This window comes from Lissotriton helveticus, chromosome 3_1 (assembly GCF_964261635.1).
Source record: "Lissotriton helveticus chromosome 3_1, aLisHel1.1, whole genome shotgun sequence".
Classification (NCBI taxonomy): Eukaryota; Metazoa; Chordata; class Amphibia; order Caudata; family Salamandridae; genus Lissotriton; species Lissotriton helveticus.
The window spans coordinates 94,091,181-94,110,133 of NC_136061.1; the positions used below are offsets into that span (position 1 = coordinate 94,091,181).

General features: G+C 44.7%; 1 protein-coding gene across 4 annotated transcripts in view; it reads left to right on the forward strand.

Moving 5' to 3' along the window:
- Nucleotides 1-18,953, forward strand: part of PAFAH1B1 (platelet activating factor acetylhydrolase 1b regulatory subunit 1) — a 593,618-nt gene that overhangs the window by 253,582 nt on the left and 321,083 nt on the right. For all 4 annotated transcript variants that reach the window (XM_078679307.1, XM_078679308.1, XM_078679311.1 and 1 more), the window contains one exon: nucleotides 8,379-8,453. In XM_078679307.1, the coding sequence (XP_078535433.1) occupies nucleotides 8,379-8,453 (75 nt within the window). The remainder of the gene's footprint in view (nucleotides 1-8,378; nucleotides 8,454-18,953) is intronic.

Sequence of the window (18,953 nt, forward strand, 5' to 3'; positions counted from 1 at the left end):
TGAGGTCCTAGAATTTGGATACCTCAACTTGCCCCCAGACTGCATGAATATCATAAAGGAGGCAAGAAGACCCACGACTAGAGCATGTTATGCGGCGAAATGGAAAAGGTTTGTCGTATATTGCAACAATAATGACATTAACCCACTAGATGCATCTATTTAGAACATTATTTGTTATCTGATGCATTTATACAGATGTAATCTGGCTTACAGTTCCATCCGCATACATCTATCCGCAGTAGCAGCCTACCTGCAGAACAGGCAGCATCTATCCCTATTCAGAGTACCTGCAATTAAAGCCTTTCTTGAGGGACTCAAGAGAGTAATCCCTCCAAGACTTCCACCTTCACCAGTCTGGAACCTCAACCTGGTTCTCACAAGACTCATGGTGCCACCCTTCGAACCTCTACATTCCTGTGAAGTGGCTTTCTTAGTAGCCATTACCTCACTCAGAAGAGTTAGTGAACTCCAGGCGCTAACCATTATCCAGTATTATGGGTGTCTTTCATAGATTCACATGCCTGAATCATTCCCCGTCGTCGAGATGGGAGCCCCGGTAATAGAAAAGTAATGTCCTATAGACATACATAGAGAAAAATAGGCCTAAGGGCCTTGCCTTAGTAGCCTATCTATGTCCTTTTGTAAAAAGGACCAAATTTCCAAAGGTAGCCAATCAGCTACCACCTCCCTCTAGAACCTTCCTGCCAGGAGCCTCAGTCTCTCAGATTTTCTACCGCACGTTGTGCTAGGGAGTCCCCACCTGAGCTCTCCTCAGGTTTCTTCAAATTCTCTACTTTTCTTCAAAAAACTTGGATTATATTTCAACTATGGCTGAACAACAGAAAAAAGGACTCTTCAGAGCTTGTTCTTCTTGTGGCAAGAAGAGACTGCACGTCGACGACAAGCATGAGACTTGCCTCTACTGCCTCTACCCTGACCACACAGTAAAGGACTGCAGGGTATGTAGAACATTCTCTTCCAAAACACTTAAGGATAGAGAAGGCAGACTGCTCCTCTGGTTGAACAGACTCAAAACCAGAGATGATGAGGTGCTCTCCTCGGAGGGCAGTGAAATGGCTTCAGTTTCCTCAAAACTGTCCTTAAAAAGGCCAAGGGAGGCTTCCCCTGGCCATCCAGACGTCCCTCACAAAAAGACTACTTCAAAGTCTTCTGAGGCAAGATCTGACACGTCTGTGAAGGATGCTGCAACCTTCAGAAAGCCATCGCAGTCCTCGTCGTCTACTTCCATGACATTCTCTTCAAGAAAAACGAACTATGTTTCCACATCGACGACAGTCTCGACGACGGTGGCATCGTCAGCCTTAACTTCAACTACGACGACCACCCACTCGTCGACGACGGGTAAGCCAATATCGTCGATTGTACTTATTAAAAAAACAGCAATCGTTTGTCAAATCTCCGTCGTCATCACCATCGACGTCGACAAAACAGAAAACACCGACATCGTCGACGAGAATTCAGTCAACGTCCACCGCATCGTCGACGAAGACACCGACGACGGTAGGAGCACCGCCGACGACAAATGCACCGTCGACGGCTACTACGCCGCCGACGACAAAACTGCCGTCGACGACCACATCGACGACGGCGAAAGTACCGTCGACGACCGCATCGACGACGGCGAAGGCACCGTCGACGATCGCGTCGACGAAGACATCGTCGACAGCCGCACCGTCGACGACCACCACGTCGACGACAGCTTCATCGGCGAAGGGACACTCGACGCTTGAAAAACGATCGACGTCGATACCGTCGACGACACCGTCGACGACCTCGTCGACGACGACATCATCGACGCCATGGAAAAAAGCGGAGTTAATTCCTTCAAAAAAGGTCACCAAACTCCCTATTACGCCCGAATTGACATCACCCAGTAGGGTTCAATCACTGCTTCCTTCTCACATACTACAAGCTGACGAATCAGATGATGAACAATTCGAACAAGCTACTAGCCCGTCAGATCTCAATGTCAAATGCCAGAGTACTGACGATGACGGAGATGATGTTATTTTTACGGAAGAAACTGTTCGGGCTCAGGTACATACTCAAGTCACTCCAATGATCGTATTGCCGGCTGAGATAGTTAATGATCTTCAATTCCTGATCACAGACTATAAAAAGCGATTCCCAGAATCGTCGGCGACACCTTCACATGACAATTCTCAAGAATCTTCCAAACAGCAAAGATCACCAAGGGCAAGACCAGCACCTTTGGTTATTCCTCAAGATAATGAACAGGTTCACAACATACAATCCTCTGATGACGACGAACCTCCTGAGGAAGGTGAGGTTAGAGATGACCTCTCTCAAAACAGAGATGATGAGGATTACGTTGCTCATTCTCCGGCCACACCGGAACCCAGCACATCAGACTCTCCACCAGTGGATATCGGTGGATTCCACAATTTAATAGAGAGAGCGGCCACTAGATTTCACATGGCAATGGAAACAAAAGTAACGGATTGTTTCTTGTATGACTTCAAAGACCCCATAAGGAAGGAGGCACGGTCCATTCCCATAATAGAACATATCTGGGAACAGGGGCTACAACTCATGCAAACTCCTGCATCTGTTTCAATAGTGGTCCCTAGACTGGACAAAAAATACAGAGCTCCGTCAACGGCAGCCACTTGTTTTAATTCACATCCAAAACCAGATTCGGTCGTCACTCAAGCCGCCCAGAAGAACTCCAGAAACCCATCCTCGCCACTGTCAGCACCACCAGACAAGGAGGGCAGGTAATTGGATGGCATAGGCAAACGCTTCTCCACAACGTCAGCCATGACGGTCAAAGTGGCCAACGCCATTGCTCTGCTGGGCAGATACAATAGGCAACTATGGGAAGATATTGCTCCATATCTCACGCACGTGCCTGACGACTTGAAAAATGAGGTCCAGGCACTCCTTCATGAAGGTCAAATGTCAGCATCAGAAATCATAGATTCAGCTGTCGATGTCGCCATGACAGGCTTCAGACAGCTTGCAGGCGCCGCAGTTTTGCGCAGACAAGGATGGCTCAAAGCGACGTCCTTCAGGCAAGAGGTACAAACCAAAGTTGTAGATATGCCCTATGACGGACAACAACTATTTGGAGCTAAAATAGATGAAGCCTTGCAGACGATTAAGAAAGACACCGATACTGCAAGGGCCCTCGGGACTTTATAATTCAGAAACCAGTCCTTTCGAGGGCACAGAGGAAGAGGACAATCCACATACAGAGGAACCTATCAAGGCAAATCCACATACTCATATAATCAAAATCGCTCACAATACCCGCAGCGACAGCAACAACAAAGTCGTCAGACCCCCTACGGGAGACAGAACTTCAGGGGCAAATCGCAAAAGAAAACTGCTGGCGGAAGACAATGACCATTTCCCGCAGCCAGTCCCCCCACCATCCTGTCCGCTCAAAATTGGTGGCAAGCTGACACATTTCCTCCAAAATTGGAAAATGATCACGACGGATCGGTGGGTACTACAATTGATTCAACACGGTCACACCTTGGAATTCAACTCCATACCACCGTTAACCCCTCCTCACAAACATCATCACAAACACCTTCGTATGTTACTGAAGGAAATCTCTTCCATGATAAAAAAAGGGAGCAATAGAGCGAGTCCCATCAGCTCAAAAGGGAAAGGGATTTTATTCCCGCTTCTTTTTAATCCAACAGAAAAAGAAGAAATGGAGGCCCATTTTAGATCTCAGGGCGCTCAATGCCTTCCTGAAAAGCAAATCGTTTCGAATGGTGACTATCCAGGAAATCCTAGGCTCCCTGGAGGAAGGAGACTTTATGACATCTTTGGACCTGCAAGATGCATATTACCATGTCCCAATACACAGACGACACAAAAAAAATTCCTACGATTCGAAGTAGCAGGTCTCCACTACCAATTTTGTGTCCTCCCATTTGGCCTCAAATCAGCGCCTCGCATTTTTACAAAGTGCCTGGCTCCTGTGGCAGCTTACCTGAGACAACAGAATCACCAGGTCTTCCCCTATCTGGACGACTGGCTGGTGAAAGCACCGTCTCTCACCGACGCGCAGCTGTCTTCCAACGCCTGTCTCGATATTTTCCGGAACCTAGGTTTGACTCTCAACTTCGAAAAATCTACTTTACAACCCACCAGGATAATCACATTTCTGGGGGCCACTATAAACACCATTTCCTCCAAAGCTTTCCCGTCTCTGGAAAGAAAAAACAAACTGATGACTCTAGCTACCGCAATATCTTCAAAACCAACCATCAAAGTAAGGATTTTCAAATCTCTTCTAGGGATGATGTCTTCCTGCATTCTACTCATCCCTCACTGTCGGCTCAGAATGCGCCCCCTTCAGGAGGCCCTGACCAAACAGTGGACCCAATGTACAGATTCCTTCGAGGATCACATTGTCGTCACTCGACAAATATCCGAGACGCTGGGTTGGTGGATGAAGCTCAAGAACCTATCCAAAGGTCTCACGTTCTTGTTACCAGAAACTCCACACGTCATAACGACGGACGCATCTCTCGAAGGATGGGGTGCAGTCCTTCAAGACTTACAAATCAGCGGCAGATGGTCGGAGCAAGAGAAGGCTCTGCGTATCAACCTCCTAGAGCTACGTGCAGTCCTTCACTCCCTGCAGGCATTCCTCCCTCGCATCAAAAATTCAGCAGTGCTAGTGAGGACGGACAACACGACCACAATGCACTACTTAAACAAGCAGGGAGGGACACGCTCGCTGACGCTGTCTCGCGAATCACAAAAAATTTGGAACTGGCTACTGCTCAACAACATCACATTAACATCAGAGTATGTCCCAGGAAAAGACAACGTCATAGCAGACGCTCTCAGCAGACAGAGGTCAATGTCCCACGAATGGGAACTGAACCAACAAGTTCTAGACAACATCTTCTCGGCATGGGGAAAACCACAAATAGACCTCTTCGCCACCAAGGAGAACAAAAAATGCCACAGCTTCGCAAGTTGGCATCCCCAACAGGGGTCATTAGGAAATGCATTTTCCATCGCATGGCGCAACGTGTTTGCGTATGCATTTCCGCCATTTCCCCTGATGAGCAGAGTCATCCGGAAGATGAAAATGGAACATTGCACATTGATTCTCATTGCCCCATACTGGCCGAGACAACATTGGTTCGCGGACCTCCGTCGCCTCTCAGTCCGTCCATCAATCCAACTGCCTCAACATCCCTCTCTACTCTCGATGTCCAAAGGCCAGATACTCCACCCGAATCTGAAATCTCTCAGATTATCGGCTTGGCTCCTGAGTACCGAGAATTCTGTCACCTAAGCATCCCGCAGGAGTGCAAGGAAGTCCTAGCTAAAGCAAGAGCAGTTAGCACGAACAAAACTTATTCCTTGAAATGGAAACGATTTTGTATTTGGTGTAAAGACAACAATATACACCCTTTCAGGATCACTCCAGAGCAGATACTGCCTTATCTCCTGCATCTAGCCCAAACAGGTCTTGCGCATGCTTCCATCAGGGTACACCTGGCAGCAATCTCACGCTTCACAAGGTCTTCAAAAGGCCCTTCACTATGGTCCAACAGACTGATAAAACAGTTTCTTAAAGGGCTTTACAGATCTTTCCCTAGACCAAGACGAATACCACTAACATGGCATCTGAATATTGTACTCAATCAATTAATGAAACATCCATTTGAACCTATCCATAGGGCTGAAATCAAATACATTTCCTGGAAAACTGCACTTCTTTTAGCTTTAACATCAGCCAGAAGAGTCAGTGAGTTGCAAGCTCTTTCGATACAGGATCCTTTCTTGCAATTTCGAGAGGACAGAGTCATATTGAGAACCAACCCCCGTTTCATTCCTAAAGTCCCCTCGGACTTCCATCTCAATGAACCACTTGTGCTTCGCTCATTCTTCCCGAACCCAGGCACAGTGGCGGAAAGATCTCTTCACTCTTTGGACATTAAGAGATGTCTAAAATTTTACCTGGACAAAACGAAAGCTTTCAGAAAGACCAAACAACTTTTCGTTGCCTTCAGCAGGCCGAGAAAAGGCATGCCACTCTCCAAACAATCCATTTCCAGATGGATATCGGCAACAATTGCATTTTGTCATGACAAAGCCGGACGTCCATTACATTCCTCAGTCCGAGCACATTCCACGAGAGCTGTGTCCACATCGGCAGCACTATTCGCTGGTGTACCGATTCTGGACATCTGCAGAGCGGCCACCTGGAAATCGCCGCACACCTTTACCAGACACTACTGCCTGGACACGGAACTGATGCAGGATGCAGCTGTGGGCCAAGCTGTACTTCGCCATCTCTTCCAGTAAGATGAGCCTTCCTACTTCCCACCGTCCTGCAATGGTATGCACATTTATTTACTTTACTCTTTATATTACTGATGGTATCTAGTCACATGATATGTATTATCTCAGACTGTTATATTCCATCGCATATGTGCATAATGTATTGCTTGCTATTCTGATTCAGGCATGTGAATCTATGAAAGACACCCATAATACTGGATAAGAAATGCGTTACTTACCTGTAACAGCAGTTATCCAGTATTGGTGTCTTTCATAGATTCACATGCAACCCTCCCACCTCCCCAGGAAGGACTCATCTCTCACTACAGAGCATATGTTACGTCTACCTAGCTTGGTGCGTACGAAAATCTGAGAGACTGAGGCTCCTGGCAGGAAGGTTCTAGAGGGAGGTGGTAGCTGATTGGCTACCTTTGGAAATTTGGTCCTTTTTACAAAAGTACATAGATAGGCTACTAAGGCAAGGCCCTTAGGCCTATTTTTCTCTATGTATGTCTATAGGACATTACTTTTCTATTACCGGGGCTCCCATCTCGACGACGGGTATTGATTCAGGCATGTGAATCTATGAAAGACACCAATACTGGATAACTGCTGTTACAGGTAAGTAACGCATTTCTTCAAGAGCCATTCATACAAGTTCACCCAAACAGAGTTGTTTTACGTACAAATCCCACTTTTATGCCTAAGGTAATTTCGCAGTTCCACATGAACCAAACCATAGAACTGCCGGTTTTCTACCCAAATCCAGAAAATGTTGCCTACACACATAAGATGTGAAAAGGGCACTCATGTATTATATTGACAAAACTAAAGATTTCAGGAAAACGAAACAACTGTTCGTCGCCTTCGCTCCACAGCATAAAGGCAATCCCATTTCAAAATCAGGAATAGCCAGATGGATCGTTAAGTGTATACAGATTTGCTATGAAAAAGCTAAACACACTTTAACGATTCCTCCACGTGCACACTCCACGCGCAAGTTAGGAGCATCCATGGCTTTCCTAGGGAACATTCCACTAGAGGAAATATGTAAAGCAGCCACATGGTCCACTATTCATACATTTACGAAACACTACTGCGTAGATGTACACTCTAGACAGCAGGCAGCTGTAGGACAAGCTGTTCTCAAAACTCTTTTTCAGACTGCTGCAGCTGGCACAGGCGGCCGCCGCTAATGGAGGGACTGCTATGTATTCTATGCAATAGATATGAATTCAGCAGCCCACATGCCTCGAACCGAATATGCTACTTACCAGTATGCATCTGTTCTTGGCATGGAGGGCTGCTGACATTCATATCGCCCACCCTCCTCCCCGGCGCCTGTTGCAGCTGTAGCATTCAGAATTTCTATTTAGCATGGACATCACTCACTGTATTACACTCCATCTCTGCCACAATGGCGAAAAACAATCTGAGGATGGAGAGGATGCCCATGCGCACTGTAGTCCAGGGGAGGAGCCACCTATCCCGTGATACTTCGAAGACTTCTCCAGGACAACAATGTGCAATCATCCGGACCCAACACTAGGCGGCGATCTAATGCAATAGATATGAATGTCAGCAGCCCTACATGCCAAGAACAGATGCATACTGGTAAGTAGCATATTCACTAAAGTTGAAGGTGACCCGTTCTGCAGTGAGTTGGTTGACAGTTGACCAAACAACGAGCACTTCTGACCCTCTTACTTGGATGCACACGTTTCCTTCTCAGTGTGTCCGAATATTACCTTTGCATATCTATTTTTCAGACGAGCATATTTACTTAACACCTGTGCATTTTAAAAGTTCTGTGGATGTATTCTCAAGGGAAATCCAGGAAGGCCAACATGAAGGACAAACCTTTGCTCCCATTGTCAGTAGCTGGTGTTTAAATTGCATGTTTCACACTATCTCAGGCAATGGTGATATTTATTTTACTTTGATAAATCTGCTATGCAAATCTTTTAAAAGAGGGTACTCCTTGCCACTGATTGCTCCTACTGTATAATGGGCACTGTATGTAATTTGATTTTTTGGATATTTTAATTCTGGTATCCGTCTTCCCCTTTCAGAATGAAGAGTTGGATAAAAAGTATGCTGGACTTTTGGAAAAAAAATGGACATCTGTGATAAGATTACAAAAAAAGGTAAGTGACACTTTGTGATATACAACAAAGTCAGTTTGAATTTACTTTTAATCAGGCCATAGTAGGAAAATGTGAGGCATGTGTACATGAAGTCATAAAACTTGGAGCTCCCACCTAGCATTTCCAGAGGACACAGCGTCACTTTCTTATGGACTGTCATCCAGCTAGAGCCAGTGATGGAAAACACTTCCGTCATCTGCAACATAACTCCTCCCATAATCTGTGCAACTGATACTGAAGTCTCAGATCGTCCAATAGACCAGTTTCTGCTCTTAAGCTATCACATCTGTACTAATGCAATGGACCTACTGTGACCTAGTCCGGGCGCCATAGTTTCGAACGTCTCCGAAGCTTCAGTCCTCTGCACATTTAATGCCAAATAGTCCTGCCTAAAGGTGTCATCATTCATAAACTGGCTATTTGGCCATTTATTCTTCCATGGCTTCTGCTAACTTCTAGCACTACAGGTATTCTGAACTCTCATCCTCAGACTGCACCTAAACACTGGTCCTACTTTTCATTTCAGCACCCATCCAACAGTGTTGCCTATCTCAATCAAATGCTTTTGTAGTCTGATATAAGAAGTATATTCCTATTCACACTGTGTTTCCCCTCTAAGGAACAAGCCACATCTACAGGGGTCTATTCTCAGCCCGCTACTGTTTAATATTTACATCAAACCTCTCGCTACCATCGCAGAGGATGCCGGGCTGACCATTTTTTCATACGCCGATGACACGCAAATTCTTTTCCCTCTCCAGCACTGAAGCCAACAATGTGTCTGGTTTGAAAACCGGTCTGTCACTAGTGGCTGAGTGGATGCAGAGGCATCTCCTCAAGCTAAACGGTGACAAAACCGAGATTGTCATTCTGGGGAAACATAAAGATCTTTGGGGCCCGCAGCACTGGCCCAGTGCTATGGGTCCTATCCCTCAACCGGTCCCGGTGGTACGCAACCTGGGATTCCTCATAGACGACAAACTGTCTGAGGCAACAGGCCACCAAGGTGGCGGCCATCTGTTTCACCACTCCAGAAAATCCTTTGGATGTTGCCTCACACCACCAGGAGAACCGTAGTCCAGGCGTTAGTAACATCTCGCCTGGACTATGGTAACGTCCTCTACCTTGGTGCGGATGCTGCGACTATTAATAAACTACAGGTCGTGCAGAACTCATCAGCCCGACTCCTCTGCAACATCCCGAGGAGATCCTAGGCCTCCCAGGCTCTTCGAGACCTTCATTGGCTCAAGGTCTCAAGCCGTATCAAATTTTAAAGCCTTATGCTACCTTTTTAAAATTAAACAGGGCTCTGCCCCACTGTACCTCCAGAGTTTAGTTCAACCCTACAGGCCCGGCCGTACCTTAAGATCTTTGGCTAACTGTGATTATGTCATCCCCAGATTCAAACTGGTGAAGATAGGGGGGGAAGATCGTTCTCTCATCTAGGTCCCAAATATTGGAATGCTCTCCCTATTGCCCTGAAGACTGAGACGAACATGCTCTGCTTCCGCAAAAAACTGAAAACCTTACTTTTTTAATAATCCCTTGCAGTTCCTGATGCTAATACTCAGCAGTGTTGTTGTTTCTTTTCTTCTTTAGTCTATCCCTTGCGCCGGGAAACCCACTGCGGGTAGCTGTCGCGCATTACAAGTTTTAAATAAATAAATAAAAATAAAAATAGTCTCTACCTTCAGTTGCCCCATGCTCAACTCTAACATTTGAAATGCCATTGGAGGAACTATTTAAGTATTTCAAGATGTTAACGCAAACATTTCTTTATAATGAATATCTGAAAGGATTTCTTCTAAAGTAGTATTACTCCCTACCTGAGATAAGCATCTGTAGGTCAGACTACAAGTACATTTAGCTGTCTGCAGAGAGCGTGTGTCCTCAATTCCTAGAAAGAAAATCTGCAAAAAAGTACAAAAAGAATGTGGGTTCTCTTTCCTGCTCTCCCGTTAGGTAAGGTATTGTTTATATGGCTTGTCAGTCAAGCATTTCACAAAAGTCTGCATTGTGCCACTGATTTTACATTAAGGTGTTAAGGATTTGCTGGAACGAGATTTTTTACTGTGATTGCAGGGCTTGAGTACCAGGGCACAATTTTATGTATGCTGACATTATGGAAAGGGGTTATGTTGCTGCAATTTCTAGAGCTCAATTTCACCAAACTGTCTCTTAGCACTATGTAACTGAATCAGCACGTCTCAAAAGATTTATTTTTAGGCTTGCTTGAAGAGCCAGTTCTTAAGAAGTTGTCTGATTTTAGCATATTTAGTGGTGGTCCTGAGTTCCAAAGGCAGCAAGTTCCAAGCTCGTGGGTAGTTACTTAGAACCTAGTACCACCTGCCCTCTTCCTCTCAAATTAGAGGGATAGCTAGATAGTGTAGATGATTAGATCTCAGTTCTCTAGTGGGGGAATAGTTGATAATTAGAGATTTTATGAAGCTGAACTGTCCCTATACAAGGCCTTGAAAACAATGTAACCTACTTTAAACATGGATCTATGTATGACGGGGAGCCAGTGGAGATCTTTGGTCAGACCCTCCTTGACAATTTCCAACGCTTCTGCACAATGAGAGGGCTTTCTATTAATACCACAAAAACGAAGTTCCTTACCCTCAATCCATCTAAAACTTTTAGGAACCCCCCAGTGTTAAATACCGTCCAGTTAAAAAAGGGTAACCACCTTTGATTATTTGGGCATTCGTATTTCCGATTCAATGAATTGGTCTTCACACACCCAGAAAATGCTCATGGCCCATAAAAGGGTGGTAGGGTCATTACTAAAAGAACATCCCTCTTCGGTGAGCAGACCAATCGCCCCCGCCCTCACAATCTACAAGGCCAAGGCCTAATAAAATATTACCCTGGCATAATTTCTAGGCATTAACAATTATCATGCATCAAGTGAGAGGCAGAGTCTGTGGTATCTGAGTTAAAATGGGCTTCATTCCAATAACTCGAGTCATGAGAGAATATGTTCCATCACCACTGAGGTTTAGGAAGGGTCTTCTAACATTTATTTACTGAACATCATATTTATACTTTTTACTCCTTGTACATAGGGAGCTCGAGGCAGAGCAAGACGGAAAATGAGATAAGAGCATGTGGGCGTGCATGAGGGTGTGTACTTTGATGAGTCATAGGTAGGTGATAGGTAGGTGTCATAGGTGGGTGGGTACTTAGAGGAGGAGTTGCATGGCCAGCTCGAACTTTGTCCTACTTGTGTGCAACATGAGCATGACGTGCAATTGACGTGTAACTGGGAGGAGAGCTGACTTTCAGTCTAGTAGAGAAATCTCTAGTGTCAGGGCGACCAGCACATCTGGTACAACTGATATCTAGAGTCAGGGAATGTATTATCTGAAGCAAAGGTCGCTCAACATTAAAAGACAGAAAGGCATATATTTCTTCGTTCATTACATGGGGCTGTGAGCTTTCTTATGAATGCAAGTACAGTGATTTACTTTAATGGAGACCGAGAGGCTAGGCCCTATCTTTCGCGAACGGGTTCTGTTTACTTTCCTCACCGGACTGAAATGTGATTCTGTACAGCAGACAGATAACTGTTATTCATAATACTGAATTGGCAGGCCTCTTGCTGAGCCTCTTACAGCTGAGCCAGAAGTATGCGAGGTCAGGGAGACGTCACTGCAGCTTTCAGTGTGTCAGGAGTCATGAAGAACCCTTATTTCAGAATGTGGCTCAGCTGAACCACAAAATGGGTTCATTACGATATTTATTTAAAAGTGCACAATGCAATGCAAATACATGGGCCTTCGTGCTAGCTTAACGTTTGGGAGACTGTGATGACTGGCATTCTAATGCAGGACATGAATGCAGAGGCCTAGTGATTCAGGCCACTACAAGGAAATGCATGGATGACATGCACACACATGTAACATAGGGTATACGAAGGGGGCATCTTGGTCAGGCAAAATTTCATTTTCCTCATTCCCTCCTTGTCCCCTACTTAACCCTTCAGGATACATCTATATTCATGAGACCGTATAGTTGATCATACAGCATCATTTGTTCGTCCTTAACCCTTTGTATACTTGGATGTGGAATACAGGCATTTGCACACAGGCCGCAAATGGCCGGGCCACACTGCAGACAGAGACAGCAACCAAATATCATAAGTAGGATCATTCCTAGGAAGGACAACACTTTCCATCCCCAAGCAGATATCACACCCCAGAGCCAACTGGACCAAGTCCATGTGCCTGGGTCTTGATGTATGACATGAGCAATCTTGTGGAGCCTTGTTATCGCTGCGTACACAGATGGTGCGTTATTTGGGATGAAAATGCAACAACTAGATCGGATCACTCTACAAGCTCCGCCCCTATCCGCCAAGATGACGTCTAGAACGAGGCGATTTTGAAGAACGACAAGTCTAATAGCAGACTGCTCCTGGGTCAAGTTCGCCAGGGCAGACGCAGTCACATTCACTACTGCTTCAAGAGTTCTTGTTAATTTGCGTATCAGTTTACTATTTTGGACGGGACCAACAAAGAAAAAGAATCCTTTGTTGAAATCTGTATATTGCTCCCAAGCTGGTTCAGTCTGATCAATCCCTGCGGAATCTGTCTCTCTCCTTACTCTAACATGTTCTAGTCGTGAATCTCTTTGATAATGGGATGGGGCCAAGAATACAGGTGGCAATAAGAATGCTATATAACAAGTCCCACCCCAGTCTAAGGGCAGATGTACATAGGCTGTCTGACCGCAAATGAAATGGGTATGGCGTGATGTTTTGAAAGAAGAAAGTCCTTTATCATTAAATTCTACTACAACTTTACACTCGCTGTGTCCCATATGTACTGAGCCTTTCTTACTAACACATAAATCACCTTTTGTTGGTAGGACTGAAATAAACGGTAGACCTGTATTTTGCTTGTGCTGAACATTTAACATTATAAAATTAACGGATGCATTTCCCTGCTCGTACTCTTCATTTTCTAGATCAGTGCCTTTCCTTTGGGGAAACCCGTCTTTGTCTGGAAAACATGCTTCATTCATTACTTTATTCAAGTTTCCATATATCCAGCCACCTGGATAAGCTATGTACTTTCTATCTATTGAGGTCATTAGAGCAAACCATGCTCCGCATGAACCATTGTGTGAGAACGGTAGAGAATAGAAAGGCAGACCTCCCTTTGTTTCTTGATAGGGTGGCAGTTGGCCACATACCCAGCAATCAGTTGCATTGCTGGTCTGGTGAGAATGGTGCAACATACGAATGAATGTATTGTTACGTAGTGCTAGTCGATATGACAGTTCATGAGGTGGCAGTTCACTAAATGTATGTTCTGCGGTGCTGTTACTGGAAGAGTGTATATGTTGGGAAATAGGAAAGAAAACATGTAGTAATAAACTGACACAGATTATAACAATGCACATAATAAAAAGAATGATCAAAGTAACTATACATCTACTGCGTAATAGCTTGCAGTATTTTGCTTTCTTTTCGCTCTTTTTACTATTTTCATATGTGATCTTATACATGTCAGAAATCTAGTCTAACCGATTCACCACCGGGTGGGCTTAAACAATTAAACTACGTCTGACTTACTAGATCTTAACTTGGACCTATACTCCTGCTGTGGAGTCTTTTCTAGCAAAGGCGGCGCAGGAGGCGCAAGCGGCGCAAAGTCTGTATGGTCCTTATTGTCTATCAAAGTTCCAGAGTACTTTTTGCAATGCTGAAGATGAATCCACCCCTTGCGTCCCTCCACCTTCACTGCGGTCCTCGTGGTTTCGGCGTCTTCCAAGGTGGCTCAAGGGGGCTTGATCGGTCAAAGTTCCTCACAAGAATATAGTCTCCTGGTACTATGGCATGTTCCTTGACCTGGGTGTTGTCAGGGAAGGCGGCAGCAACCTGTGAACAACAAGAGAGTAGTGCAGACATCAAGGAAGCCAGGTAATCTGTCAGCATGTTACTGTCAACATCAGTAATTTTCTTCTAGGCATAGGCGTACCCCACATATTTGGCGGTCTACCGAAAACTACTTCATAAGGAGATAGGCCTGTTCTGGAATGAGCTACCATACGCATGTAAAAGAGGGCAACCGGCAAGGCTACCATCCAATCCACGCCTTTTTCTGCACAGATCTTGGCAATTTTTGTCTTAATTGTCTGATTATGTCTTTCTACAAGGCCTGCTGCTTCTGGGTGTCGGACACAATGGAACTTCCAGGTATAACCTAACAGAAGAGACACTTGTTTCATTAATTCAGAAGAAAATGGCTGCCCGTTATCTGAATAGATGACACGGGGCAATATCTGGGGAAGAACTCGCGCACCAATTGCCTGGCTGTTGTCACAGCAGTGTAATCTGGAACTGGATATGCTTCTGTCCATCTAGATAGTGCACACACTACTACTAAGACATACTTTACATCTGTCCATTTGGATATAATCCATCTGGAGAACCTCAAAAGGGTGGTCAGGAGGATGAAATCCGCCTTGTTCCACCGGAATGCCTTTACCTGGATTGAACTGGCAACAGATCATACATGTTCGTACTTTCTGTTTTGCTGCTGCACGCACTTGTTAAACCATGGTCAGTCTGGACCCCTCCTTGTTCAGTCCACTTCTTTATCTCATCTGTGGTGGCATGTGTCTGTATGTCGAGTACATCATGTGTAGGATCCCTGACTGTCATACATGTTGTCAGTAATGGTACCTCGGTCTTTGTCGTGTCTGTTGGTGTCTGGGCTGTTCGGTCTGCCAGGACATTACCCTGGGAAATGGTGTCTGTAACTTTAGTGTGAGCTTTGCACTTCAGGATAGAAATGGCTGTAGGTAAATGTATGGCTTCTAACAGGGCTTGGATAAGCTGGCCATGCTGGATTTTGGTCCCATGGGAGGTCAAGAAACCTCTCACCCTCCATAGTACCCCGAAATCATGAACAACGCCAAAAGCGTATTGTGAGTCAGTATAAATGTTTACTTTCAAGTGCTTGGCTCTTATGCAGGCTTGTGTCAGAGCGATGAGCTCTGCTGCTTGTGCTGACAGTGTGTCTATTTTCTGTGTCTCTATGACTTCAGTAGCAGTGGTCACAGCATAGGCTGCTACTAACTCTCCTGCACTCGTTCTCATGCATGATCCATCTACATAGAGCGTTAGGTCTGGGTCTGGAAGTGCAATATCAGTCAGGTCTTGTCTTGGTTTCGTCACTATATTCATAACTTCCGCAGAGTCATGTGGTGGTGCATTTACTGTACTTGAGGGCAGAAGTGTTGCAGGATTCAGAATATTACAGCGTCTGATCTCTGTGTGGCTGAAATAATGTCAGTTCATATCCTGTCAGTCTCGCTACAGTCAAGTGTTGTGTCTGAGTCCTGTTTAAGAGAACCTCCACTGCATGTGGAACCTGTACTGTCAGAGGGTGTCCTAGCACTATTGAGTCACTTTGTCTTATGGCTAGGGCTGTTGCTGCAACTGATTTCAGGCACGCAGGCAGAGCCTGGGCCACTGGATCCAGTGTACTGGAAAAATAAGCACATGGCTTGTGTTTTGATCTTGTCTTGTGTGAGGACAGATAACGCTGTTCCATCTTGTTCAGTTACAAAAAGCATGACGTTTTTCTGCTGTAACATGGAGTCGCTAAAACTGGCGCTTGACATAATGCTCTTTAATTCCTCAAATGCCAAGGTGTGTTCTTGTGTCCAAGGGAGGACAGTCAAAATGGCTGCCTCCTTTGTTGTCAATTGTATGAGTGGTTTGGCTAGAAAGGCATACTGGGGAATCCATTGCCTACAGTAAGAAGTGAGGCCAATAAAGGCACGTACTTCCTTTTGTGTCTTGGGCTGTGAAAGGTTAGCAATGAGCTGTATACGTGCTTGTGTTAGCTGTCTACCATCCTTGGAAAGCAAGTGTCCTTGCAAACCACTTGCTTTTCACAGAATTGCATTGGGGCCTTGTGCCCCTTTGTCAGCCAGAAAATGTAGAACTGTCAGTGATGCATTTTCGCATTCTTTCACTGAGCGTGCTGTAATCAGGATGTCGTCTACGTACTGAATCAGTGCTGTGTTGGCAGGCATGTGAATACTGTCTAGCCGTCTCTTTAATGCTTGACTGTAAATACTAGGGCTCATTGTCATCAATCTAGCAAAAATGAAATTATATAAAAATAAATAAATAAAAATGAATTTTCAATTCAAAAGCACAATTTTTATTTTGGGGAAACCTCTTTCCAAAAGCTCTGCAGTTTATAAAAAAATCCCACTCTAAATCTTGGGAATAGTATGACCATACTACCTACAATATGTTCTCTAAATGTATTTGAATAAAAACCAAATTATTCTAGCATAGACAGAAGGGCTGGAGCCTCGCTACTCCTCACTCCTTTGAGAAGCAGCCCCTCCCTCTAGAAAGATGGTCGCGCTCGTAGTTTTGAATCAACTCCAAGCCGGGCCTCACTGTGATCTAAAATTGAATGACTGCCAGATGCTGAACTCTTTGCAAGAGCAAAACTCCTGTCAATTATTCTGTTTACACTACTGAGGGACAAACTATTCATTTGCAAGCGTGACTTATCTGAAGTCAATGAAGCTTTCAGTGCTGGCTGTAAGGAAGAGCAACTTTTTGTACACAAGTCAGAGGGGCTGGGGAGGTAACTTCGCTACGAACTCACTCCTTGCTCACCTACCCCTCCCCTCAGAGCCAGGAGCTGGCTCAGTGTCAAACATAACAAGTAGGAGACAAGCCTCTCACTCTTCTCTGCTTCTCTGAAATTGGGTCGCTGCCAACGCTGAGCTCATTGAAAGAGTCAAGCGTCTGCCAAGTTTCTTAAAGAGTGAGCTTGGTTGGAATGCAAGCCTCCACCCTCTACATGCGAAGGAAGCTAGTGTCAGTCGGAGGAGTAGCCCTCCCTTTACATAAACAAAGGGATCGCGGAAAGAATTGGGTTATGGCCAATAATAACAAGACAGGCACTGCTCCAAGAGGGAAAAGCCCTCCCTTTACAAGATATCTTTTCCTGGGAGCCAGGCCACTTCAAGGTCGAAAAACACATTCTCTTCTATTCTACCTATTAAAAGGCCAGATTTATCATTTTTCAAAAAGCCATGTTTTCTAATTGAGTGGATTAACTGTCACTACGCTATTCTAAAGGGCAGCTTGCATTGGGAAAAATAATAATGAATATTTTGTAAAAACATCCTTATTAAAAAAAAAAAAAAACACACGGTTGCATTACACTAATTAAAAGCACATTCTATGATGGGTCTGTTTTATATTTTCTTCTCAACTGCAAACCCTTATCTCAATCCGACTGGTTTATTTACAACCACCGACCTCTGAGTCAAACACATTAAATCAAGTGTTCCAAGGCAAACCCTTACAAATACACTTCTTTACTCTCCATGCAAGACGTTACCATTCAGTCTGCAAGCTGTCAAAGCACATAGGCAGACCCAGCAACCAATGAAAAAGTTAAATAAACCTTCATTCATCTACACACTCACTGACTTTTAGTGTCAGCTCACGTAACCATGCATGTTAAACAGCATGTTAAAACAAATACTGCCTTCTCAATACAAGATATTAACCCTTTGGCAGCTGAAGCACAATCATTCCCCAATGACTGCAGTACATGGGAAAGTCATGAACTCATCTCTCCATGTTATCACGTAACACGTACGCACATCTTCAAAACATTTTTCCAAGCACTTGAAAGAGATCCAGCTCTCTCCTGCCTAACGTAATGATAACATACTCTGCACAAAACATAACCACATGGCGCTATTCACAAGCCATATTCACAAGAAACTCAACAAGTCATAATAATGACATGCTCTTCATAAACCGTATTTACAAGGAGCTACACTTAAGAAGACTCAACAAACTATTCACAAGTCTTAAGCACAAAGCGCAATTCACAACTAATTCAACCAGTTACTCACAAGGCACTTGCGCAGTCCAGAAGGGACTTGTCTAGATACAAGGAAATGAACGCTTCAGATGCTGCCGGCTTCATTCTACATACTCTAAAGGGTACAGGTGGTGGCGTTCGCGACCTACTGGGTCTTTCTGAGGTGGTCACTTTAGCTAGTTCTTCTGACAGGACGGGATAAATACCAGTAACAACGGCATTGCATTCTCTACCAGTCTGTTCTGTTTTCCTATGTGACTCTTTGCGCCATAACTCAATGGCATCTTTCTGAGAGGGTCTTGACTTCCTCTTCCATAGCGCTTCCTCTACTCCCATAATGCATTCTGAATCCCATGTTCCTGAGACAGGCCATCTATACTTTTCCTCTAGGTACTTTGTATAGTCTACCCATAAATCAAAAAAACAGAATGGCGTCTAATCCATGCTTATTATACATGTAATGACCAGGTGTGTCTAGGCGGGATGTTAACTGACTCTTCTAGTATGCCTTTCCTGGTCCCTTCTGACGCAATTTTGAAAACAGTGGCATGTTGAAACTTATTGCGTTGGTTTCACCTCAATGAAAACACAATACACGAGAATAAACTGAAAC